Here is a 27494-nt window from a genome sequence, read left to right as displayed (position 1 = left end):
ATACAAGCAATGATCCCGATAGTTTGCGCATTTTTTATTATCTTGTTCAGGTATGATTTACCTTTACAATTCTTCAGAAATATTTTCTTTTAATTTACCAGATATTCGACTTGATATTTGATGTTTGGGAACATTTTCAAGTGCATTCAATTTGCATCCTGCAAGACTCGATATTGAATGAATTGTTCTTGCTTATATCTGTTGATGGATCAAATCCTGGCGATCGAATCTATGACTGTGTTGTCATAGGAATTTGAGTTATGTTTAGTTTGGTTATGATGAATTAAAAAGTCTATAGAAAAAGACAAGTCAATAAACATGTTTGTCTTGTTTGTCTACTGTAGTAGCTTATAGGAATTTTTGCTCATGGAAATTCATTTTATTTTCTATCATTTACTGATAAGTCGCTAAATATTAACTAATCAACTTATGAATGATGTCATAGAACGTTTATTATAACACCGTATCAGTGTCATATCTTATCATATTTTGGAAATTTTCTTCCTACTTATGAATTAAATCATAATAGTGCCTTTAAATTTATGAACATATTTGCAAAGAAACATAAAATGTGTCGAATCAAGAATAGAAAGGAACTTAGAAGGATTCAAATGAGAAATATCTTGATCGATCGATTTTACACGTTCATATTCTTTTTTAAAACAAAAATTCCACTTATAGTTCTCGGTAAAAAAAAATGAAGAAACTTGCTGAATATTAAAATCTATGATTTTTATTGTTAGCCCACCCGAAATAGCCCTTGTAATATGAAAATATTAAAATTTTGTGAGGTTTCAAATCATCTCATCCTAAACACACGTCCAATCTGGACAATAAGTATATCATTCTGACGTTTAAAAAAAGTATTTATGAAATCATAAATTTTAGACAAAACACAAAATTGTCATATTTCAATAATCAATATAATTAAATATTTTAAAAATATTATATAAATCAAATATAATCTTTTTATCTTTGAGTGTTTATTGTATGTCAGGGATGATTAATTTTTTTTTACTTTTTTGTCATGTTTGTTATTTTAGAGTGGTAAATGATTTTTTCGAAGTTCCAAGTCCAAAATTATGTTTTCTATAATCCATCAATAAGGTTGAAGGAGACCAAGCAGCCATTTAAATTGTTTTTTATTTTTAAAATAACAAAAAATATAGGTAATTTGGGTCAACATACTCTTTATGAATGTCATTAAATCAATTGGAATGTTATAAAAATATCTCAAAAATTGAAGCCAATTTCCTAACAATAAGAGAATTGAAGAAATCAATAGAATGTTAACAATATTCCATAACATAGTATAATATAATATAATATATGTAATAAATAATAAGATTGTTCAATGATTACAGATCTTAAATTGACTAAAATAACATTAATAAAATATATAACGGGCGGGTGTGTCTATGTTGAAGAAAATATTATTCCCAAAGAATTTTGGCGTATGACAAAAACAAGACAGCTCTGCGGTTCATATGTGTGACATATACCAGTTCAACCGTCCAGCTCAAATATTGGTGTATCTTTCTAACTGGCCAAGGATAAAAGGAGTTTCAACCGTTTTCAGAACCAGATCATTTAAGAATGACCATTTATTACTCAAAGACATTTTCTGACCGGCTTAAAACATTCAAAGTATTACACCATCTTGAAGTCAACGTATATACATCTGTTCCAAGAATGATCCGCATTTATGGTTCTATCCCAGAGAAGGGAGAACAAGAAAAGACTTCATGTTCTGTCGCCAAAAACAGTTACTATAAAGGGATCTCCTCAAGAAAAGCGCTTCAGAACGGTGCTGAGCAAAAGGAAGATTAAATGCGTTCATTAAAGAACATTTAATGCTCATAAAGACGACAGTGACTCATCTGTTCAGAGAATCAGGTTAACGTTGGCTATGTCCCTCCCGACCGTTAAGAAAATCATATATATTAACGGAAGAGTGTGCTAGCAGAAAGACACACACAAAGCTTACAATCGAAACATATCAGCCTGCTTGCATACTTGAAAAGATTTCTGAGCGCTCCTAAAAGATCACATATTTCTTCTCTCAATCAGAACGCTTTGAACAGAAAATTATTTGATCATATTAGGATCATTTTCGTGCTGCTCATTCCAAGAGTGTTTATTCACATCATAAACTTTTTGATTATTAGATCAAGTCTTGTTGTCTGGTGAACTAAGTGTTCTTAATACCCAGAAGTGTAAAGTGATCACTAAGAGTTCTAATACAGACAGTGTGATAAGTCTTGGTTGGAGTGGGCTGTTGCAAATACGTTGTAAAGCCAAAGTCTTTTAGTGGAATACTTCTTGAAAAAAGAAGAAGGGGTGACGTAGGAGTACTCAATCTCCGAACATCCATAAAAACCTTGTGTTATTTACTTCTTGCAAGCTCTTACTTTTCCACCCGTAATTTGTTAAGTTTGCTAAACGTGTTTGAACTTTCAATTGGGAATTGTGAACCGTTCTCCGCACTAATCAGTGGTTTACGTTTCCAACCGTTTGAGAAAGAATTTTCAACCGCCTCAAAAACGGTCGAAAACTAATTTTTAAATAAAAATTTGAAAGAGTTCATTCACCCCCTCTAAACTCTTTCTCGATCCTAACAGTCTATATAAATAAATAAATGTTAATATTAATTCAAACAACCGAAGGCTAAAGAAAATGGATGTGGAGACATCTTGTTTATGGCTTGGCTGCCAGACTCCTAAATGTTGTGGCAGAGGTACTAATCATAATTAGTTTTGTCATATGGGCTACGTACCATCGGCAATTTTTATTGGAATATAATGAAAAATACTGTTATGTACGTACAGGGCACAAATACATGTGGCCTGAATTAGTAGAGATGGATGGGCAGAAGGCAAAAGCCATAATCGAGAGGGAGATCCCGTTGGTGTATGTGGATTTTGTGACGAAATGATATGCATGGTTGGCTGATTTTTGCTGCAACCGTGTGTATGTCTTCCTTGATGAAAATCTCAAAGTTGCATCTGAACCCTCCATTCCGATAATTGGATGGCCGATTCCTATTACTAATATTATGTCGATCTAAACGAAGAATTTATTCATGAAATTTTATAAATAAAAAATTTATATTTCTTACATTTTTCTTTATTTTTCCTATCTCGATTATTTTTTTACTACTTTTATCGTTAATTTTATAGTTAATAAATAGATTTATTGTGGGGACCCGGACGTTAATTCATTTCTTAATCAGTCTTTGGGAATCATTCAATCAATTCAGATAAACAGGGTCTAAATTTTTTTTAAAAAAAATGCGGAACGTATTGGAATCAGTACGTAATGGAATCAGTCTAGTATACACATCAGTGTAAAAGTACAAGTGTTGTACAGCATACAACAAACGACACTAGAGTTCAACTACTATATATCAAGTGCTGAAACCTAACTACTTCTGATCCGGATCACCACGCTAACTTGTCCTTTCTCTCATCCTCTTCTTGACCCTGATCGTGTCCCACCTGTTGTCATGCACACATACAAACACGACAACAACCGGATAACTCCGGTGAGAATAAAATCCCAGTATAAATAATGAATCGATACAATACATAAAATCATATGTAAAAGCATAAACCATGTATCAAAGAACATAAATCATAATTTATGTCACATTAGTGAATACAGATAAAACTCTTTGACTCGTCATTTCAGACTCGACTCATCTCTACTCTCGGGATCCCGGTTCCTGGACATTAACACATATATCGAATCTCAGCAATAGGAATCGATCCACTCCTAAGCAACATCGATATAAATCAAATAACCAGTGTCTTAGCATATCCGCCATAGACTTAGCATATCCGCCAATGCCTATTCTGACAATGTGCAATGGGCCAGTGACTACTCTGTCATAATCTGGCACCTCTGTCAGTGACTCTCACTCAATAGCTATCTGTTATTCTCTACTTTTCTATAAATCAATAGACTAAGCATACTCATTCAAACAATATAAAGGTATGAAACCAATAACATACAAGTATGTGATTTAGGGAAACTCAAGTCTAGTCTGACCCAAGTCGATCTCCTGGTTAACATTGATTTATACCTTCTTTTCGTCGATTTCTGGCTCTGTCGAAGTCTCAAATTCAAAGCTGTCAATATCAATCTAAAATGACATATCGAATAGGCATAATATCAATATTCAATTCAACTCAGATCTGTTCTGATCAATACTCAATCTAATTCAATATCGACGGCATAACGGTACAATATTGATATCCCCGTCAACTCAGATCAACCACTCATAATCAATACTAACACCAACACAATGCCAAACATATGTACACTCCTATGCTCAAAATCTGCATATCTCAACCAATATGTTTGGAAAATCATAACAATTGCATACGGTATTTATTCTTCGATCAGTTTTCGATTCTACGATGTCTAATCTCGCAATAACACAAAATATGTATCAAATCATAATTCCTCCAATACATAAATTTCAACCCACGCTGTAACATAATAAAACTTACGTCCTTGTGTAGCCTTTGACGATAGAAACACAGTACCAAACTCGGATTGAAATTCCAACGGCCAGATCTTGCACAAATCACAAATCTATGATGCAAGGAAGTTGGAGGATGTCTAGGAGGATCTCTCGGTTCTTTCTTGCCAATTCTTAAGGGAAATGAAGACATTATATATATCTACTTGCATGGTTAAGCTACGAGGCTTATTTTTCTTGCATTGCAAGCGGCGCTCGGGCGGTCACAATTTACCGCTCGGGCGCGGAACGTTCTGCCCGAGTGTTCAACTTGTGACACACTGGCGCTCGGGCGGTAATTTTCTGCCGCTCGGGCGCCAGACATTCTGTTCAAGTACTAACCGTGTTCAGCACTGGCGCTCGGGCGGTCTTTTTCTACCGCTCGGGTGCCAAAGGTTCTGTCGAGACGATTAGTCTTATGATGTATCGATGCCCGGCTACCCCACTCGAGCTCCTACAATCTCAATTCTGTCAAGTAAGTAATGTCTGATTACAGTGATTACATCTCGGGCATTACATTTATAATAATAAAACATATATAAATTCATCCCAATAAAATTTTGCATCTGAAAATGAATAATATATATATANATATATATATACACACACACACTTGATCTATATACAACAAAAATATAAAAATAAAACATGAATCGAGCTCCAACAAGACGAACAAGTAAAATTACGACAACTGTAACTGTCACATTATAATCAATTAAAATACAATGAAATGCAATTCGTGAAAGGTAACAACGGAATAATGTATATCAAACAGAGTCCAAACGAATCGAATAAACAACAGTAACAGTTTCCACCCGTGCTAGGAACGCATCATCAAGTCACCGCTAATCCATGCACGTAACATCGAGAGTATGGGAGCTACCCGGTTGTCATCATGTTGACATCAAGAGTGTGCTAATCCTATTTCACTCGCTCTATCGATGACTTAAAACATCCCAACAGATCAATATCAATAGCAGTCAAAGAAGTCAAGGCTCAATGTGTTATACAAGAACAATTAAAGTGATTATTCAATTAATATCCCTTAAATTTTTCATAGTAAAATCTTTTTGAAATAAATTAAGAATTTATTTTGGCCGTTTATTTTTTAAGCAGTCAAACAACAGCAGATGCCGCATATCATTTCTTGCATCTGTGTGAGGAAGCTCATGAGGAGAGGATGCCAAGAATTTTTGGTGAGCATTGTGACAATGACTGAGCTAGTCAGCCAGAGGCTAGAAGACGTCGAGGTGGTCAGAGATTTTCCCAGTGTTTTCTCGGATGACGTTTCAAGTATTCCACCAAACAGAGAGGTGGACTTTTCTATCGAGCTGATGCTAGGTACAATGCCTAAGGCACCCTATCGTCTAGCACCTGCAAAGATGAAAAAGCTGAAGGATCAGATACAGGACTTGCTAGATAAGGGTTTCATTCGCCTAAGCTTTTCTCCATGGGACGCACCGGTACTATTTGTTAAGAAGAAGGACGGCATCATGCGGATTTGCATTGACTACAGGGAGCTGAACGGGTCACATTTAAGAATAAGTATCATATGACTAGAATTGAAGATCTATTTGATCAGCTTCATGGAGCATCAATATTTTCGAAGATTGATCTCCGATCAGGATACCACCAGCTGAAGGTGAGAGAGTCTGACGTGCATAAGACGGATTTCAGGATGCGTTATGGGCACTATGAGTTTTTGGTGATGCCCTTCGGACTGACGAACGCGCCAGCGATCTTCATGTTGGGATATCAGTTTTCTCGTGTCCAAATTGCAGCATAAGTTTAAAATTTTTATTTTGACGTTCAAAATTTTCTTTGGACACTCGTATGAAATGCTATGAAATTAGAATAAAGAATTCTTATTATTTTTTAATCCATCATTTACTTAATTAATCTAATTAATTAAGTTAATTAAAGATTCTAAAATCATGCCCAAAACATAGCCAATCTCGACATTTTAATACATATATCTTTTCAAGAATATCATGAATTATTTTATTTTGCTAGGTGTGCAAGTTAGTAAAGTTATGGTATCATGAATATTTCCATATTACATAAATCAATACCATAAAAAAACTTAATGGGCTATATTTTAACTCAATTAAAATATAATTTAATTATTAAAGTCCATTTGAACATTAATAAATTTGCATGATAGGCTTATATTCTTACAAGCCCATGATCCATGCTCTCATTAAATTAATCTCTTCATAATCCTGATCGACGATCAAATATCATCGATGTGACAATTCCAACTTGTTTATTATTATGAAGTACACTTTAGTTTCGAGATCACCAATATCTAAATAAAGCATGTGCATTTCATTTGATTGTCTTTAGCAGTCAAGCTCTCAAAATTTCTATAAGCTTTTGTAAACTTTATTCATAAGTTTATCGATTGATCATATCTAACTTATGTCTTATAAATTCAACTCATTGAATTCATTATCTCAACGGGAACAAGTAAACCAGTGCTTTTGTGACCCTCAAAGATTCAGGAATACAGCTAGCCGTAGTTCACAACTCTTTGTGATTCAGGATATTTTTCCTTTATTCGGGCTTACCCTAACTTTCCCACATTCCGTGCACCAACATTTGAGCATGAGAATGTCAGAAACCATTTTTTGATTAAATCCATCGAATCATGGTAAGAGCGTCTAGTAGCATCGCCCCATGATTCCCTAGGTATCACAGTTAGTGCCTCCAAGAACCAATTGGTTATGATTAATGTACAGTTCCCTTCATCTCATATATCATGATCGAATCTGCAACCATTGATTCATCGAGGGTTGCATTTTAATTCGATAGTTATATGATACAATCATGAAATATTCATAATGTCATCGCTTGCACAACTAGATAACTCCTTCCCTAATGTACATCTCACACTTTGGTCAGAGATTTCATACACTATTATTTCGTTAGATCACATAGGATATCCACACCCGTAGGTGAGCGGTGAATCCCCGACTACAATGTACTAGCTCCTACACATTTCACAATTGCACCCAACCTCGCTACCTTGTGACCCTCGCAGAGTCGGTAAACGAGTCAAAGCACAATATTAGTGTGACGCCCCAAACCTTGCCACGTAATCATACAACATGTGACGTCATATGCATAAAAATTTTCTTTTCAACGACGTAATAATATAATGCATATACGACAAAATAGTGGAATCACCACACTATTTACGTCAGTGCAACAGAAACAGTATAATAAATACACACATACAACTCAAATAAGACAATAAACTATTCTGTTTCTATCTACTATCAACTACAGGACTGTTTGACTAGACACACCTAGTCCTTCACCACTATCCTGTCTCACTGCATAGTCCTGAAACCTGTCCAACAGAAAGAGCCCCCAAAGGGTGAGCATACACAACAATCATCATCGTAATACATAACAGTTATATTATCAACAATATAAAATATAACTGGAATGATAACAGAAATACTCCCTTTGCTGTCTCTGGACAATCAAACCACCAACGATATCAACGTCATCACTCCCATACTACTGCAACAACAACATCGACGATACGTCGCACCCCAACACCGTCGACAGCAATATCGTCGAACGCATAACATCAACGATACGTCGCACTCCTACTCCGACGACAGCAATATCGTTGAACGAATAACATCGACGATACGTCTCACCCCAACACCGGCGACAGCAATATCGTCGAACGAACAACATCAACGTGACGTCTCCCAACAAACGACAGCCAACAATATCAACGATAATAAACAACAACATATATAATATCAAATCACCCAATACCAGTGATTTATCATCGTTTAACGCAATAGTATTCACCAATACTAAACAATAACAACATATGCTCGTACGCCAACACGTACATGATAATCGAGTATATATAAAATCTGGCTACTTCTTTAATCCTGAGGCTTGTGATGTATCTAAATAATTCAACAACAATTATCAGATCATTGTCGCATTATCAACACAATCATAACAGCCTCAATATATAACATCAAATAGCCCAACAACAATTAATTCAACAAAATATAAAACTCGATTATAAATTCTTATCGTTCAACAATTTGATATTCTGGTGTATTTAATTCACAATACTACCATCAAATACACCATAACTTATTAACTTCAAATAATAGGCTATTTTACAACATCCGTCAAATTACGAAAACTTTATATCAACGTGTAGCCTATACTTCGTTGACTCCGAATATATAATCAGAATTAATAACAACTGACAAACAACTCTCTAATCTCAATCCAACGATTAAAAATCCCTAATTATAATAAATTGACAATAATTCAAAATAACATCACTATAATCTTCTCTACTTCGTTAAAATCATACACTACTCAACAATCTTCAAGTTCAGTATGATTTAACAATTTATCGGATTTATTCCAAAAATCGACGAATTTCAAACATCACCAAAACTATAAAATTTATACCTCGAATCGAAGACCTCGTGTCAACGATCTCAAAACTGAAGTCGGTTCGTCGATTGGATAAACCGATAAGTCACACGATCGAAAAGAAAATTGAAACTCAATTCTTTTTTTTTTCTTCTCACCTCACTGCTAAAACTCTCTGTGAAAATGAGATTCACCGTTCAAAATTTTCACATTTATCTACTTTTTTTTAATATTNTTTATAATTGTAATATTTACTCCAAGCATTACATTTCTACCCCCCTTAAATGAATTTCGACCCCGAAATTATTCAACAATAGTAATAACATGCATAAATAAAGATACCTCATACCATCAGAATAAGTAGGGGTAGAGCTCCCTCATATGCCGCTCTGTCTCCCAAGTGGCCTCTTCGACACCTCGATGCTCCCACTGAACCTTCACCATCGGTATTAGTTTACTACGAAGCTTCCGTTCAGATCGATCCAAAATACAAACTGGTCTCTCAACATAAGACACGTCAGGATCTAACTGAACATCAGAAATATCCAACACATGTGAAGGATCCGGCTCATACTTTCGCAACATCGACACATGAAATACATCATAAATACAAGATAAGGATGGAGGTAGAGCCAATCGATAAGCTAAAGTGCCTATCCGTTGCAATATCTCATATGGGTCAACATATCTCAGTGCCAACTTTCCTTTCATACCAAATCGCACTGTGCCACGAAAAGGAGAAACTTTCAAAAATACTCGATCGCCCTGCTGAAACTCCAAGGGTCTTCGTCTTTTATTTGCATAGGCGGCCTGTCTATCATGAGCTGCTTTCAATCACTGTTGTATCAACTTTACTTTCTTTTCCATCTCAAGAATCATCTCAGGACCTGTGACTACAGCTCGATAAACATCATCCCAGTATAAAGGAGATCTACAACGTCTCCCATACAATGCTTCAAATGGAGCCATCTGAATACTACTCTGATAAATATTGTTATACGCAAACTCCACCAATGGAATAGATGAATGCCAAACATATTTAAAATCCATAACATAAGCATGCAACATATCCTCCAGCGTCTGAATAGTACGCTCAGTCTGACCATCTGTCTGGGGATGATAAGCTGTACTCAATCTCAACTCTGTCCCCTTCGCAGTCTGCAATCCTTCCCAAACATGAGAAGTAAATCGAGGATCTCTATCAGATATAATAGACACTGGAATCCCATGCAACCGTACGATCTCTCGTATATACAACTGTGACATTGTCAAATATGTACTATTCATGCTATAGGGTATAAAATGTGCAACTTTCGTCAATCGAACAACAATCACCCAAATAGCATCAATAGTTCCAGTGCCTCGTGGCAAATGAGTCACAAAATCCATCGATATGTGCTCCCATTTCCAAGTCGGTACTTCTAAACTCCTCAGTTCCCCTCCTGGCCTTCTCCTCTCAGCTTTGATCTGTTGACAATTAAGACATCGACGCACAAAATCAATCACATCACGTTTCATTCCCTTCCACCAAAATTGAGAGCGTAGATCCTTATACATCTTCTTGCCACCGGGGTAGATAGAATAACGACTACAATGTGCACGCCGCAATAGGCTCTGGCGCAACTCAGGTGTATCAGGAACTACCCATCTATCATTCATCCTCAAACTGCCATCATCAGCCACTCTAAAATGAGTCTCTTGTTCCCGAGAAACTAACTCCTTCCATCACTGAACTCTCTCATCTGTCATCTGTGCATCACGAATACAGCCATATATATCAGGTTCAGCCAATAAGGTAGATACATGGATAGGAGTCATCCGGATATCAAAATTATATCCCAAGGAACAACAAGACATCATCATAGTTGATAAACGACTCACATCATCTGCAGTACAACTCACTTTACGACTCAATGCATCAGAGGTAAGATTGGCTCGACCAGGATGATATTCAATCTTACAATCATAATCCTTCAGCAAATCTAGCCATCGTCTCTGTCTCATATTCAACTCTGTCTGTGTAAACAGAAATCTCAAGCTCTTATGATCAGTATAAAGCTTAAACGAGGTACCATATAAATAGTGTCGCCATATCTTCAAGGCAAAGATAATGGCTGCCAACTCCAAATCATGCACAAGGTACCTTGTTTCATGTGGTTTCAGCTGTCTCGAGGCATATGCTACAACATGTCGATCCTGCATCAAAACACATCCCAAACCATGTAATGATGCATCAGTATAAACAACAAACCTCTCGTTTTCTGTAGGTATTGACAACACCTGTGCAGTCGTCAGTCGGTGCTTCAACTCCTGAAAACTTCTCTCACATGCTTCAGACCACTGAAATCGTACACCTTTCTGAATCAACTGTGTCAAAGGTCTAGCAATCTTTGAAAATCCCTCGATAAATCGATGATAATAACCTGCTAAACCCAAGAAACTACGGATCTCTGGTACAGATGTAGTTGCAGACCACTGTAACACGGCTTCGACCTTCGTTGGATCAACAGAAATCCCATCTCTTGATATAACATGACCCAAAAGACCACTCGATCCAACCAAAACTCACACTTACTGAGTTTGGCATACAACTGTCTATCTCGCAGTACCTGTAATACTGAACGTAAATGCCCTGCATGCTCAGCCTCACTCCTGGAATAGATCAATATATCATCAATAAACACAATAAAAAATCGATCGAGATAAGGTTGAAATATCCTATTCATCAAACTCATGAACACAGCTGGAGCATTCGTCAACCCAAACGGCATAACCAAAAACTCATAAGGCCCATATCTGGTCCTGAATGCTGTCTTCTGAATATCCTCCTCTCTAACTCGTATCTGATGATATCCTGACCTCAAATCAATCTTCGAATATATTGAGGTTCCCTGCAATTGATCAAACAAATCATCAATATGATGGAGGGGATATTTATTCTTAATCGTTACCTTATTCAGCTGTCGATAGTCAATACAAAGCCGCATCGTTCCATCTTTCTTTCTTCCAAATAAGACCGGTGCACCCCAAGGCGATACACTAGGGCGAATGTCTCCCTTGTCCAGCAAGTCCTGTAACTGGGCTTTCAACTCTCTTAACTCTGTTGGTGCCATTCTGTAAGGAGCACGAGAAATAGGGGAAGTACCTGGCATCAACTCAATCCCAAACTCCACCTCACGAACTGGTGGGAAGCCTGGGATCTCATCAGGAAATACATCAGCAAACTCAGCAACTACAGGTATTTCCTCTATTCCCACCTCCTTCTTCTTCTCTGTCACATCTACAGCATAAATAAGATAACCCTCATGGCCATGCTCCAATAACCGAGACATCTGGATAGCAGATACCAACGGAACACGAGGACGAGAACCCTTCCTATAAAATGTCCAACGCTCTTTCTCATCGGTGTAAAAATATACTACCGCTGATAACAATCAACAGTTGCACAATATCTCCTCAATACATTAATTCCCACAATACAATCAAAATCAGTCATCTCTAGAATAATCATATCAGATCTCAGCTCAAAGCCCTCATAAGAAATAATACCATCTGATATCATAGATACAACTGATATATCAACTCCAGAGGGTGTCGAAACAGAAAGAAGCATAGACAATGGAGACGAGCGCATATGATGCTCAACCACAAACCTCTTCGATATAAATGTATGCGAGGCACCTGTATCAACAAGAATATAAGCAGGATAAGAACATAAATGACACTTACCCGCTATCATCTCCTCTCGTGCCTCCTCTGCCTGCTCTCGTGTCAAAGCATACACCTGTGCCTGAGGCGGACCAGCTCCCTGCATACGTGGCTGTCCTCCAGAAGGTCGTGGTGTAAACTGCTGAGGCTGTCGTCCTCCTCTCTCTGAGGATCTACCTCTGTCACTCCTGGGCTCTCGCTGTCCGTCAGGACTAGGACACTGTCTCGCTATTTGGCCAACTCCGCCACACTCAAAACAGGTGATCTCGGTATGTGTACACTGTCTGAGCAGATGAGGTCCCCCACAACGAAAACATCTCACTGCTCCGGACTCCCCTCTCTGCCCCTGAACAGACTGAGAACTGCCCCCACGACTCTCAACACGTCGTGAATCAAATCGGCGCTTCCCAGATGATGCTGAAGAAGAAGATGAACCCTTCTGATATTTAAAAGAATGTCCCTGTGGTCGCAATGACTACTTAGTCGGCTCTGATAATCATCTCTGAGCCCCATACTCCTGCATCACCAACTTAGCCATCTCAGCTCTCGTCACTGCATCCTCAAATGATACTGGGTTATTTGATTGCACACGATCAAATAACTCTAACTTCAACCCTTTCAAGAAGTGCCTCATCTTTGCATGAACATTCGTAGCAACATGTGGCACATATTTCAGTAATGCAGAATATCGAGTCTCATACTCAGCAACAGACATACTACCCTGTCTCAAATCTTCAAATTCTTTCTCTTTCTTTTGCCTGGCTGCTATAGAAAAATATTTATCAAGAAAACGAGACCGAAACACATCCCAATCAACAGTACGGCCCTGGGCTCTCAATCCGGCCTCAGTCGTCTGCCACCACAATAATACATTCCGCGAAAGCTGAAATGTAGCCAATCGTAACCAAGCAGATCTAGCACACGGTGCAGTCACAAATATCTGTTCTATCCTCTCAATCCACTCCTCTGCTCGCTCGCCAGTCTCAGAGCTATCAAATCTCGGCGGAAGATAACTGCTGAACTGTGCCAAAGTCAACTCACCAGGCAATAAAGGCTGATCTGCAGGTGCCTGTCCCATAGGAGGAGGTGGCAATGGATTCATCTGTCCAAACCCACTGTCAACCTCGTCTGTTTCCTCGCGTGGATGTACCTGTTCTCTAGCTGCCATCACTGGAAATCAAATTGTTAATCATAACATTTAACAATTACAATCCAGTAATCATCATCACCCCTTTCGCACAAAAGCAAACGCAACTAAAGAACAATCAATCATATCGAGAAATCATCAATAACAAGTCAAATTCACAGACACACGCAGATAATATCGTCATCCAACTCCCTCATCACAAACCCAACTTCTAACCATCCCAGACATCTAACATATGCTCTGATACCACTAATTGTGGCGCCCCAAACCTCGCCACGTAATCATACAACATGTGAGGTCATATGCATAAAAATTTTCTTTTCAACGACGTAATAATATAATGCATATAAGACAAAATAGTGCAATCACCACACTATCTACGTCAGTGCAACAGAAACAGTATAATAAATACACACATACAACTCAAATAATACAATAAACTATAATGTTTCTATCTACTATCAACTACAGGACTGTTTGACTAGACACACCTAGTCCTTCACCACTATCCTGTCTCACAGCATAGTCCTGTAACCTGTCCAACAAAAACAGTCCCCAAAGGGTGAGCATACACAACAATCATCATCATAATACATAACTGTTATATTATCAACAAGATAAAATATAACTGGAATGATAACAGAAATACTCCCTTTGCTGTCTCTGGACAATCAAACCACCAACGATATCAACGTCATCACTCCCATACTACTGCAACAACATCGACGATACGTTGCACCCCAACACCGGCGACAGCAATATCGTCGAACGCATAACATCAACGATACGTCGCACCCCTACTCCGGCGACAGCAATATCGTGGAACGAATAACATCGACGATACGTCGCACCCCAACACCGGCGACAGCAATATCGTCGAACGAACAACATCAACGTGATGTCTCCCAACAAACGACAGCCAACAATATCAACGATAATAAACAACAACATATATAATATCAAATCACCCAATACCAGTGATTTATCATCGTTCAACGCAATAGTATTCACCAATACTAAACAATAACAACATATGCTCGTACACCAACACGTACATGATAATCGAGTATATATAAAATCTGGCTACTTCTTTGATCCTGAGGCTTGTGATGTATCTAAATAATTCAACAACAATTATCAGATCATTGTCGCATTATCAACACAATCATAACAGCCTCAATATATAACATCAAATAGCCCAACAACAATTAATTCAACAAAATATAAAACTCGATTATAAATTCTTATCGTTTAACAATTTAATATTCTGGTGTATTTAATTCACAATACTACCATCAAATGCACCATAAATGATTAACTTCAAATAATAGGCTATTTTACAACATCCGTCAAATTACGAAAACTTTATATCAACGTGTAGCCTATACTTCGTTGACTCCGAATATATAATCAGAATTAATAATAACTGACAAACAACTCTCTAATCTCAATCCAACGTTTAAAAATCCCTAATTATAATAAATTGACAATAATTCAAAATAACATCACTATAATCTTCTCTACTTCGTTAAAATCATATACTACTCAACAATCTTCAAGTTCAGTATGATTTAACAATTTATCGGATTTATTCCAAAAATCGACGAATTTCAAACATCACCAAAACTATAAAATTTATACCTCGAATCGAAGATCTCGTGTCAACGATCTCAAAACTGAAGTCGGTTCGTCGATTGGATAAACCGATAAGGCACACGATCGAAAAGAAAATTGAAACTCTATTCTTTTTTTTTTCTTCTCACCTCACTGCTAAAACTCTATGTGAAAATGAGATTCACCGTTCAAAATTTTCACATTTATCTACTTTTTTTTTAATATTATATTATATTATATTATATTATATTAATAATATAATATAATATAATATAATATATAATATTTAACATCTTAACACCGGTATATCCCTTTGGGTCAGTCAAACGATCACATTTTTCAAAACTCAAAACATAAAACTTCTATATCTTTGAGTTTTCTATGTTATATCCAAATCTCAGATCATTTGGACTTCATATGAGCAAGATATGTCACTAATTAACATTTTGTCCTTAAAATTAATTCATTATTTTTCAAATTATTTACGAAAATACCATCAAAATAAATTGAATATTTTTCAACTTATTTACAAAAATGCCATCAGTACTATTTTATAGTTGTAATATTTACTTCAGGCATTACAATTAGTATGTAGAGCCTCAGTGTTGTCCCGGGTCATAAGGACTAATCACGTAAAATCACAACCACGAACTTTTCCTCTCGATGAATGATAACAACTTGGAAGGTTAGAGGGAGAGTTGTTCAGTACAATCATCGTATGATTACTCATCTGCATGATTGGACATCTCTATGCCCTTACCATTAAACACGGTACACAACATCACAGATGTTAGTCTCAAGCTCAAGCGGCCTTTATCCTTATTTTTAGGCGGCTGAATCGATTAGGAACGAATTTAGAATATACAGTGTTTACAAATGAGTTTCAAGATCAAATTATAATTCATTTGTATTAAAGCATAATCAAGAACTTTATCTATGCTGACTGCATGGGTATACAGATAATGAAACGTCCACTACTCGTTTTCTTAAAAAGTACTAAAATTTTTTTTCTCTCATTAGTCTCGGCCGATACATATATATACTTTAAAAATAACTTTCCACCATTTTAAAAATAACACAACCAACTATATTTGAAAATTAAAAGGAAATAGTTCAAAAGATAAAATCGTCAAACGTTTACCAAACCTAGACTTAACAATATTTCAAAATCAACTTAACTCTAACAACCTCTCAAAGCCTTTCAAAAGCAACATAAAAGTTATAAAAATCTTTAACGTAAACTTAAACGTAAATGTGAAAAAACTAGCGCTGGTTCTCGGGTTATGTGCACCTTCAGTCTAGTAAGATCAATCATCAAGTCCCTCAACAACATCAACATCATGTTCACCTGCATCGATCACACCTAGTGAGTCTATTGACTCAGCAAACCATTACATAATAGCAAGTAGTACATATACAATAACATGCAACAGTGAAAATACTTTTATTTAAAATAACATTTCATGATCATGCATAAACTTAAAAATTTTTTCTTTCATCATAACCATATCATAATTCCTTTCATCATAAACATATCATAATTTCTTTTATCATATACATATAAGTTTTCCTTTTCGTTGAATTCAGATCGTTAATTGTAACTTTCGTATTAACTGAAGGTCGATGGATCCATCTACGTATTATCACAATACTGGGCGACGGGGACATCAACGACACTCTCACCCGTCAACTGAGCCTTGGCCTTACATATCATCGTATCATCATAATCATCGTATCATCATATTAGTCACAATTACTTCACTTCCTTCAACATTTCATTTTTTCATCACTTTATAAAATTAAAGCATACAATCAATTTTCTTTGAAACCAAGCGTTCAACATATCTTTTAGCATTAATATTTCGTCATAACATTCTTTTAACATATGTCTTACCATTTTTCAATGTAAAATGACTGTTTTACCTATAGACATAAAATTTCTCGATTTTTACTTTTTCTTGCTTTCATTGACTCTATACCATCCCGAATAATTATTTAAGTTTAAATTAAATTTCTAATATTTTTATTTAGCTTAAATTCTAGGTTTTTGATTTAATTTATAATTATTAAATAATTGAGCCTTTTAATTTTGAATTAATTCAAAATTTAATATTTAATTACCGAATTTTAAGCATAGACTTTTTATTGCCTAAAATACCCTTGTGAGCCATGAGCCACCCCCGTGGACCCATGGTTCAAGCCTTAGCTTTTTAAACCAATTATTCGAACCCTAACTAGCTACCCTTGAGCGATGTTGCAAATTCTTCGAGCCGAGACCGAGCCACCCCCGAGCCAGCCCTTACTTAACCCATCTAGGAACCCTCCTGATCCCCCAGGACTCGACCTAACCCGCTGCAGCCTCACACGCGATGAACAGAAGCCGCGCGATCCTAGCAGCATATCCTAGGACTTTTCTAAACTCGGCTACGAATCCTACCCTCGAGCCACCATCGAGCCCTCACCCTCGAGACCCTTACTAGACCCTGTCAAACCTCGCCTGGACCCCTGGCCACGCCACTATCCCCATGCACACCATTGTTATTCTCCGTTGGCTTGGGAAGAGTCCTTGCTCGCTTGGTCTCTTCCCTAGCCGTTGCATGCTAGGACTCTTCCTTACACCCAACCAGTCCTGGTCAAGCCCTGGCCGAGCCATATGATGGTTTTCCCATTAATCGTAACTCTAGTGCCAACATGCAATAATTTTAGTTCATGCCTCAATCCTCCCGTGTGCAGCCCTCTCTTAACAGCTATGGACCATTAACGTGATGGAAAAACGTCCCTCAGAGTTATCCTGACATGGAATACCCTTCACGGAATCATGACATAAGTTTTTGGAACATGAAATCATACTTTAATAACACCACAAGCATAAAAAGGAAAATATTCATAAAGAAATCATGTTTTTCATGCAAACGATAATCAAACATTTAATAGGGTGTGATAGATGAGAAACAAAAGATTTATGGCGTGCCTTTGCGTATATTACGCACGAAAACGTTGCATCGATTCGAAGAACATCATCGTAGAGCCTAGGATGATTTTCCTTGCAAAAACCGAGGATCTCCTACTCTAAATCTCGTGTGTGCGTGTGTTTGTTGACTGCTAGGAGTCCTATGTGTGTTGTGTGTGTGTTGGGCGTGCATATGAGGGTTTAGAGGTGGGGTTTTGGGCTTTAAATAATAATCAAACCAAGTGATGGGAACTTGGGCCCATTAACATGGTACAATAGGGCCATAAGCCTATTAGTGCATATTTAAAATATTTCGTTTAGAAAAATTTGTGAAAATATTAGTCGAGTTCTCGAAAAATTCATATTTTAATCGAAAATCGAATACCGTTAAAAATTACGTCTCAGCGTATAAAATCACCTTAAAACTCCTTAATCTTAAAAATATCAAAAAGCATCAATCTTATATTAAATAATTAAGATCAATTATTTAATAAAAATATTTTCTCTTTTTCACCCATCGGACTCCATTACTCGATCGCATCTCGAATATTCTTTAAAAATACCGTTTCATGCATCCAAGTAAAAACTACTTCCTAACCATAAAAACATATCTAACATAATTAACTTATGCTATTAAAATCATTTAATTAGCTATTTTCCATTTTCCCTAGATTTTCATGCCGTTGAATTAAGTCATCTTCATTTTGGACCTTATAAATAAACTAAAATCAAACCATGAAAAGTTAAATTATATTAAAATAAAGATTATTTATTACACTTGAGTCAATAAATTCTCTAGCCAACCGTTGGCTTGCAGGGCATATACTCTAACACTTCATGGAGCACAGTCAACATCTGAGGACCATACTGTAGACCCTACAGGACAGACGGTTGTATGCCAAGTTCAATAAATGCGAGTTCTGGATAGACAGAGTGGCATTCTTGGGCCACATCATATCCCGTGACGGAGTAGAGTTTGATCCCAGCAAAGTTGAGGCAGTCAGAGACTGGCCAGTGCCGAAGAGTGTGACAGAGATCCGCAGTTTCTTGGGTTTGGTTGGGTATTACAGGAAGTTTATTCATTGCTTCTCTTTTATTGCGGTGCCTATGACCATCTTGACAAAGAAGAATGCCAAATTCATCTAGGGATCAGAGTGCCAGGAGAGTTTTGACAGTCTAAAACAGACATTGACTTCAGTGCCAGTTCTAGCTATGCCATCAGGGGAAAGAGAGTTTGTGCTTTATACAGATGATTTGTAGCTCGGTTTGGGCGCAGTTTTGTTGCAGCATGATGGAGTTATTGCTTACGCGTCCAGAAAGTTGAAGGTCCATGAGATGAATTATTCGACTCAAGACCTCGATCTAGCAGCAGTGGTTTTTGCCCTGAAGATAAGGAGGAATTATCTGTATGGGGAGAAGTGCAGGATTTTCATTGATCACAAAAGTCTGAAGTACTTCTTCCCGCTGAAAGAACTGAACATGAGGCAGAGGAGATGGCTGGAACTAGTGAAGGATTATGAATGTGACATTAGCTACCATCCAGGTAAGGCAAATGTGGTTGCTGAAGCCTTGAGTAGGAAGAATGCAGTGATTGCATAGTTGCAAGTACAGAGACTTTTGCAGGTAGAGATTCAGAGGTTTGAGCTTGCAATTTTTATCAGGAGCGATGCCCCTAGTCTTTCTACCCTGACAGTACAGTCAACACTGAGAGACAGGATTCGAGCGGGCCAGACTTCTGACGAGCAGTTACAGAAGTGGAGACAAAGGGATGAGTCTAAGGGACTGAGGTTGTATACAGTTGAGGACGTCATAGTCATATATCATGATCGAGTGTGGGTTCCTAGCAGTGATTCCCTGAGAGCAGATATCATGAGTGAGGCCCACAACACCCCGTACTCCATCCATCCAAGGAGTACGAAGATGTGTAAAGATCTACAGACTCTTTATTGGTGGCCGGGCATTAAGCGAGATATTCTGCATTTCGTCTCCAAGTGTTCGACGTGTCAGCAGGTCAAGGCAGAGCATCAAATACCTACAGGGAAGCTGAGACCACTCCCTATTCCCGAGTGAAAATAAGAGAACATTACCATGGACTTTGTGACTGGGCTACCGAGGACAACCGGATGATATAATGCCATTTGGGTGATAATTGATCAGCACACTAAGTCAGCACACTATCTACTGATTAGGAAAACTTTCACCATGACTCAGTATGCAGAGCCGTATATCAGAGAGATAGTCAGACTGCATGGGAATCTGGTGTGCATCGTGTCAGACAGGGATTTGATGTTCACGTCTGCATTGTGGAAGACTCAACATCAGGCATTGGACGGACAGTCAGAGAGGGTGATTCAGATATTGGAGGACTTACTCAGAGCTTGCATGATCGACTTCCAAGGCAGCTGGGATCCAAAGTTACGTCTCGTGGAGTTCACGTACAGTAATAGTTGCCAAGCATCCATCGGTTTGGCTCCATATGAGGCATTATACGGGAGGAAGTGTAAGTCAAAAGTGTATTGGGATGATGTAGGAGAAAGAGCAGAGTTGGGGCAAGATATTGTGAGACATATTGTAGAGTTAGTGATCAAGATCTGAGAGGAATGAAGACCGCTCAAATTCGACAGAAGACTTATGTAGATCAGCGACATAGGGATCTTGTGTTTGCAGTAGGGGATCATGTATTTGTGAAAGTCGCACCGATGAAGGGTGTGCGAGATTGGGAAAGAAAGTCAAGCTCAGTCCTATATTCATAGGACCATTCGAGATCGTAGAGAGAGTGGGGACACTAGCTTACAGAGTTGCATTACCGCCGAATCTTGCATGAGTTCATAATGTGTTCAATGTCTCAACGCTACGAAAGTACATGTCGAACCCTTCGCATGTACTGAATTATGAGCCACTGCAGCTAGCGGTGAACCTGACTTTCGAGGAGTGACCCACTCGGATATTGGATAGGTAGGAGATGAAGCTCTGGAACAAAGTGATCCACATTGTCAAGGTCAAGTGGCTGAATCATTCCGAGGAGGAGGCTACTTGGGAGACTGAGACCGAGATGAGGAGTCGTTACCCGGAGTTATTCGGTACATTTTAATTTTGAGGACGAAATTCTTTATAAGGGTAGAGGAATTGTAGGTCTAGGAAATTCGAGCTACATAACCTGACTGCATGCAATCTAGTGTTTTACTAAAATACGTTTTTAATTATTTTAATACATTAAATACATGTTTATTGCTTGAATATGTGCGTTAGTTCACGGTTTATTTAAAGTTTCATGCATTAGTGCTTTAAGTTGTATTTTGCGCTCGAACGAGGAATAGAGACTGTGACATTTAGGAAAAATATTTGTATTGAATAATTAATTTTAATTATTTAATATATGAAGTATTTAAGTGTGTATTTTGAAAAAAGGTATTGGTTGGGTATTTTTAGTCGTCGGGCCGTATTTTTAATTGGTACTCAAATTTTAGCGAGTCGTATTACTTTTTGGGGCTCGGACAATATTTTCAAAAACGTGTTAGAGTAGGTGCCCGTCGAGCCAATTGTTGGCTGAGGGTTCATATTGAAACTCCATGTATAAACAATCTTTATTTTAAATATTTTTGAAATTATTGTTTTGGCACATCTTTATCTGTATACCAATGCTAGTTGCATAGATAAAGTCATTGAAAATACAAATAGTAGAAAGAATATGTGATGCTCATATGATGAGTATCATGAAACTCATATTTGGAAAACTGTAAATTCTAAACAGTTCCTAGTCGATTCAGCCGCCGTTAAGAAGGATAAAGACCGATCGAGTTTGAGACTAATATCTGCGGTGTGAGTACCATGTTTCATTGGTAGGGGACATTGTGATGTCCGAGCATGTAGGTAGGTGCTTGTTGAAAAGTGCACGGAACAACCCTCCATAAAGGACTTTCCAAGTTGTTCTCACTTATCGAGTGGAAACGTCCTAGTTTATGGTTGTACACCATTAGTCCTTATGACCCGGGACAACATTGAGACTTTATATGCTAGCATTACACTTTTACTTGTTTACCGATTCTTATGGGATTATCAAGTGGCAAGGTTGGGTGTTTTGTCGAAACATATTGGAGTCGATGCATTGTAGTCGGGGATTCACCGCTTACCTTCGGGTATGGATATCCTATGTGATATCATGTGTATGTAGTTTGAAATATCTGATCAGAGTGTTGGAAGTAATTAAGAAATGGGTTTCTTAGATTACACCATCGATGCAACTACAACATGACCCATAATATCAATTCTTTGACAACTCTCGATATACCAATGTTGTCGAATCGGTCGGTATATATGAGATGAAGGGACCGTATTGTACGCTAACCATAATGGAATGGTTCTTACATGTACTATCATTTGATACCTAGGGAATCATGTTAGCGATGCTGTTAGGCGTTTAAAATAATTGGTTGGGTACTATCATACTTGAATTATGACGTTCTTATTATCAAGGGGTTGATAATTAAGAATGGAGAAGGACATGCTTAGTCCCGAATCACATTGAGATGTGAACCCACTGCTAGTTGTATAATTGAACCATTGAAGGTCATACAAGTGCAAACTTTCTAGATCTCGTTGAGAAGAAAAATAGTTCAACGTGTTGAACGGCTTATAAAAGAGTTTATGAGCGCAAAGAAAATAGAAGTATGATTTCTATAAGAAGATTATGAGGAATGTAACTTTTAATTTGTGGAAGTGTTCCTGAATTAAAAGATGACTCAAATAAATAATGTATTTGAAAATTGTGATTTTCATAAACATTAATTTTGACTAAATTAAATCAATTCAAGTGTTGAATTAATTAAACATCAGTGGACCTAGTAGAGTCCAAATAATTAAATTAATTCAAGTGTTGAATTTAAATAACATTAGGTCTTGTAGAGCCCAATTGTAAATAATTATTCGACTAGTGGGTTTGAGAAAATTCAAGCAAAGTTTAATTGATCTCAAATGTGTTTGAGATTTTTAAATAAATGTTCATTGGCTTTGTAATCGTTACAAGCCCAAATAAAATGCATGCAAAGGGAGGTGAAGAGTTAGGAGACAACTTTTTCAATAAATAAGGCATGGCATGCACATGAACTTTTAACTTTTTCAAGAACCAAGAAAAGTCTTCTCTCTCTCCTCCTAGCACCCCATGGACAAAGTTTTTCACTAAAAATCCTCACATTTTGCTTCTTCATTTTATTGAAAAAGCATACACTTCTCAATGAAAAATACTCTACCTTTCTAGTGCAAGTGTAGAGTGGATCTTCCTTGTTGGTGGTGGACTTAATTTGAAAGAAATGATTCATTTGAGCAAGGAGTGCTCTTGGAAGCATGTATATTGTCTACCCTCAAGAGCTAATTTGTTTACAACTTAGTTGGAGCCAAAAATGTCAATCCTTGTGATTGACAGCTACAATTTCTAAACACACTATGTATGACATTTGCTTCTTTTTTTATTTGCTAAACAATATTGTGAGGTGCTTTGTTTTCTTATTGTAAAACTATTTTTGAAATTTCGTTGCGCATCCGAGCATCGTAACCGATCCCCTTTCAAGTGGTATCAGGAGCTTATGTCACTTTTTGTGTAGCAAATACTTGATATCATATTGGGGACTATTTCTAAAGGAATGAGAAAATTTGACACAACAATTTGAGGGACGGTTGAGGGGCTGTTTCGGCACCATGTTGCTGCCCGTTTCGGGCAGCTAGGGCTGCGCGAGGGGCTGCCCGTTTCGGGCAGCAAGGGCAGCCGAAATGCCCCCAACTTTTAAATAAATAATAAAAAAAAATTTTGTTGACCGGAATCCGGCGACGGAGCTCCGGCAACGACGATGACGACTAAGATTTCCAAAAGTGTTTTGGAATATCAAAGTGTCATGAGCCTTGAGTTGTTGGGCCATTAGATGGTTAACATATTTTTTGAAATTTAAACTGGCAAAATATTTTTTGGTGAAAAATGTCTTTTTGGGCCCTTAAGTTTAAATCTACAAAATTTTTATATATTTTCTCAAAAAATAAATAATTGAAGTTAGACTTTAATTATTTATAGTAAATGGTGATTTACAAGAAATTTAGTTATAAATAAATTACTTAGAAAGTGAACAAAGGAGTTTGTTTACTTTGTTGATTTAATTTTTAATCGTGACGGTTAGTGATTGGATCAAGATATATAATATTGGATCAATTGATTATTGTGATAATTAATTGATGGTGTATGGTATATGATATTATGCATGAAGGATGATCAAAAGTCCAAACCCAATTTGCTAGGTGTATGCTAGGATATTTTGTGTTGAATGATTGTAATAATCATCAATTTATAAATGGGCTTGGTTTATAGCCCATTCCCACCTCATGAGATGTATCCCTATTTGCCATGGATATTTATTTGTGAATATTAGTATAGTGGAAGATCAAGATTGGAAGATGGTGGGCCTTGATGATTATGAAGATAGAAGACATGTAAATATTGGGAGCTTATGTGATTATGCATTTGCATCCCATGCATTTCCTAGGATTGGACCTAGGCCCGTATTTGGCTCACATAGGCTATTAGTGATTGGAGCGATTGATCATCCTTGTTAATTTACTGTTTATAATATATGCATGATATATTATAAATAATGAGTATGTGCATTATTATTACTATAATAACTAAGTTGCATGAATCCGGCAAACATACGATCAAACATGGCGAGCTTTTAAATAGAATTAATGATGAAACATTTCAAAATTAGAAACACTCATTTTGAATAAGATTCAAAATTAATATCAAGCCCGAAAAGAAGAATTATAAAGGTGTTTATAATTTTCATGTCGTCCATCGACAATGGATGCATGATGAACGTTACCCGTGCTCAGTGATCGGCTCATATTATTGGGGGAACCCTGAACACCGGAAAGTTGTGAAATCCATTGACATGGTGATGTGAACTACGTGGAACTCCCATGATTTTGGCTTATATTATTGAGGGAACTCATGGTGACCGTCCATTAAGGTTCAACATCGATGGGTAAGGCTTGACACATAAAGATGAACGACGTCATATTATTGGGTCCTAATCAAACGTTAGATAAAAGTTTACGTAAAGGGTTGCATGGAGATGCAATTGAAAACTACCTTTTAGGAATTATGACTGGTTGATATTATTCGGGATCATAATTTGCTAATTGAACCTTATGTACCTACTGAGGAAAGGAGTTTCTCGTTTTCACTTGAGGGTAGTGAAAAATTTCAAAACAGTGGGAGTAAAATTTTTTGAATGAAAAGTCCATACTATTTATCTTACTAAATATTTTAAAATAGTCATTAACATTTATATGTTCTTACTTTTCAGTACAAATTTGAGAATGTCTTCGATTCACAACCCTTTAACTGCAATACTCGATAAAAACATTTTAACCGGACCAAATTATCTCAATTGACTAAGAAACCTGAAAATCGTATTGAATTTGGAAATGATTGCAAATACACTTACTGAGTCGTCCCCTGTTGAGGCTCCGACTAGCTGCGCTCCTGAGGAATTGTAGACTTACAAAGATTGGTGTGACCATGACTTGAAAGTCAAGTGTTATATGCAGACTTCTATGAATGATGAGCTGCAGAGGCATTTTGAGGATTCAAAGAGTGCTGCAGACATTCATTTGCATCTCAAGGTGCTCTTTGATGAGCAAACACGGCCTCTTAGTGCTACTACTTAAATTATAATTCACCCAAGTGTAGGTTGTCTGCAAGTAATATATTTCGTAAGTACGAGATCGATCCACAGAGAGGTTATTTTAAGTTTAAATTTATTAATTTATAGATTACCAAATGCAAGAACGAAGTTTACAAATTATAAATTTTGTCAAGGCTTGAGGATTTATTCTTGGTTTATGCAATATTGTTTAACTAAAAGTAAAACAAAGGAAACCACCATAAATAATGGTTCCAAGAAAATTAAATATTTAAACACACACCTAATATAATATAGTTCCCACTATAGAAAATACCGAATTCACCGATATTTTATATATGGTACCTATGATTATATATATAACTATATAAATATATAACTGCATAAAATAAATGTTAAATTAAATCATTATATTTCATTTAGAACAACCGGCAGAGCCACNTATATGTGTGTGTGTATGTATAATATAACAATAATAATTGATGAAATATTTATTGTATCAAAATTAAACAACAAATCAAGATAACCACTTCAATGGTATCAAGCATTTGATGTAAATTGATAACAACAAATAATTCATTTTTATACCTACAATAAAAAGAAATTAGCAAAATGAAAAGAAATAAAGAAAGAATATACAAAATATAAACAATCTTATTTCACCAAGAATTCATCTTCTTCACCTTGACATAATAGATTTAGCTTTCCATGAACTTACTCATAGTTTAGAAAATGAAACTTTTATACACAGTCACACTATATTTTACAATGAGATAGAATGATTCTCAAGCTAGCACAAGGCCTCTATTTATAGGCCAAATGAGAGAAAGGGTCAAAAATTTTATTAATGCCATGTAGTTGTAATAGTAGTCTTTGTCTCCTCCAAATTCAATCACATGTCCCTTCTTTCAATGCTTTGTTCCACGATTTTGATCACCGAATTTGACTCTGCTCAAAACAGCAAACATGTGGGGAATTGTCTGTAGACGAATTTGGCCACTTGATTCACCTCATTTGGTTAAATATTGAAATAGTTATGATTTTTTTACTATATGCTAGTCATGGTGAAAGTAAATTTGTCCTCCTTTTGATATTTTCACAATTTAATCATCTTAACCAACTTTTTAAGCAATCATGTCTTTTGTAAAGTTGTAGATAATTTCTCAAGGATTTCAAACATGTTTGAATCACCTCCATTTGAATTTTCAAGCTTGAGTTATCATTATTTTACCAACACGTAGAAAACCTGAAATAAAACATATTTAGTAAGACATTTAAATATAAACACACAATACTAAAATAACATAATTTTATAATTTTAATGAAACTTAAATTTTAAAATATAAGTTTTAACATATAATATATTATTAATTTTAAGTTTCATCACACCCCCACACTATCTTATTACTAGTCCCTTAGTAATAAAATTTATCTGAA

General features: G+C 36.6%; 1 protein-coding gene and 1 long non-coding RNA gene across 2 annotated transcripts in view; both read right to left on the bottom strand.

Moving 5' to 3' along the window:
• Nucleotides 1-9304: 9304 nt before the first annotated feature.
• Nucleotides 9305-13174, bottom strand: LOC140974853 (uncharacterized). The gene is made up of 12 exons (XM_073438337.1): nucleotides 13141-13174; nucleotides 12683-13078; nucleotides 12607-12634; nucleotides 12099-12328; nucleotides 11905-12053; nucleotides 11813-11844; nucleotides 11563-11605; nucleotides 11234-11446; nucleotides 10856-10969; nucleotides 10289-10420; nucleotides 9809-9934; nucleotides 9305-9763 (listed from the first exon to the last, which is right to left on the bottom strand). The coding sequence occupies exons 1-12, from the start codon at nucleotides 13172-13174 to the stop codon at nucleotides 9305-9307; spliced, it is 1956 nt and encodes a 651-aa protein (XP_073294438.1).
• Nucleotides 13175-13183: 9 nt separating this feature from the next.
• LOC140975912 (uncharacterized) overlaps nucleotides 13184-27494 on the bottom strand; it is a 39418-nt gene continuing 25107 nt past the window's right edge. Inside the window, exons 2-3 of the long non-coding RNA XR_012175068.1 lie at nucleotides 14864-14923; nucleotides 13184-14343 (exon numbers count right to left, since the gene is read on the bottom strand). This is a non-coding gene — a long non-coding RNA (uncharacterized lncRNA). The remainder of the gene's footprint in view (nucleotides 14344-14863; nucleotides 14924-27494) is intronic.

Source organism: Primulina huaijiensis, chromosome 4 (genome assembly GCF_012295235.1).
Source record: "Primulina huaijiensis isolate GDHJ02 chromosome 4, ASM1229523v2, whole genome shotgun sequence".
In the NCBI taxonomy this organism is placed as follows: domain Eukaryota; kingdom Viridiplantae; phylum Streptophyta; class Magnoliopsida; order Lamiales; family Gesneriaceae; genus Primulina; species Primulina huaijiensis.
Note: the sequence above shows the minus strand (reverse complement) of the source record. Positions and strands in the feature narration are given on the sequence as shown.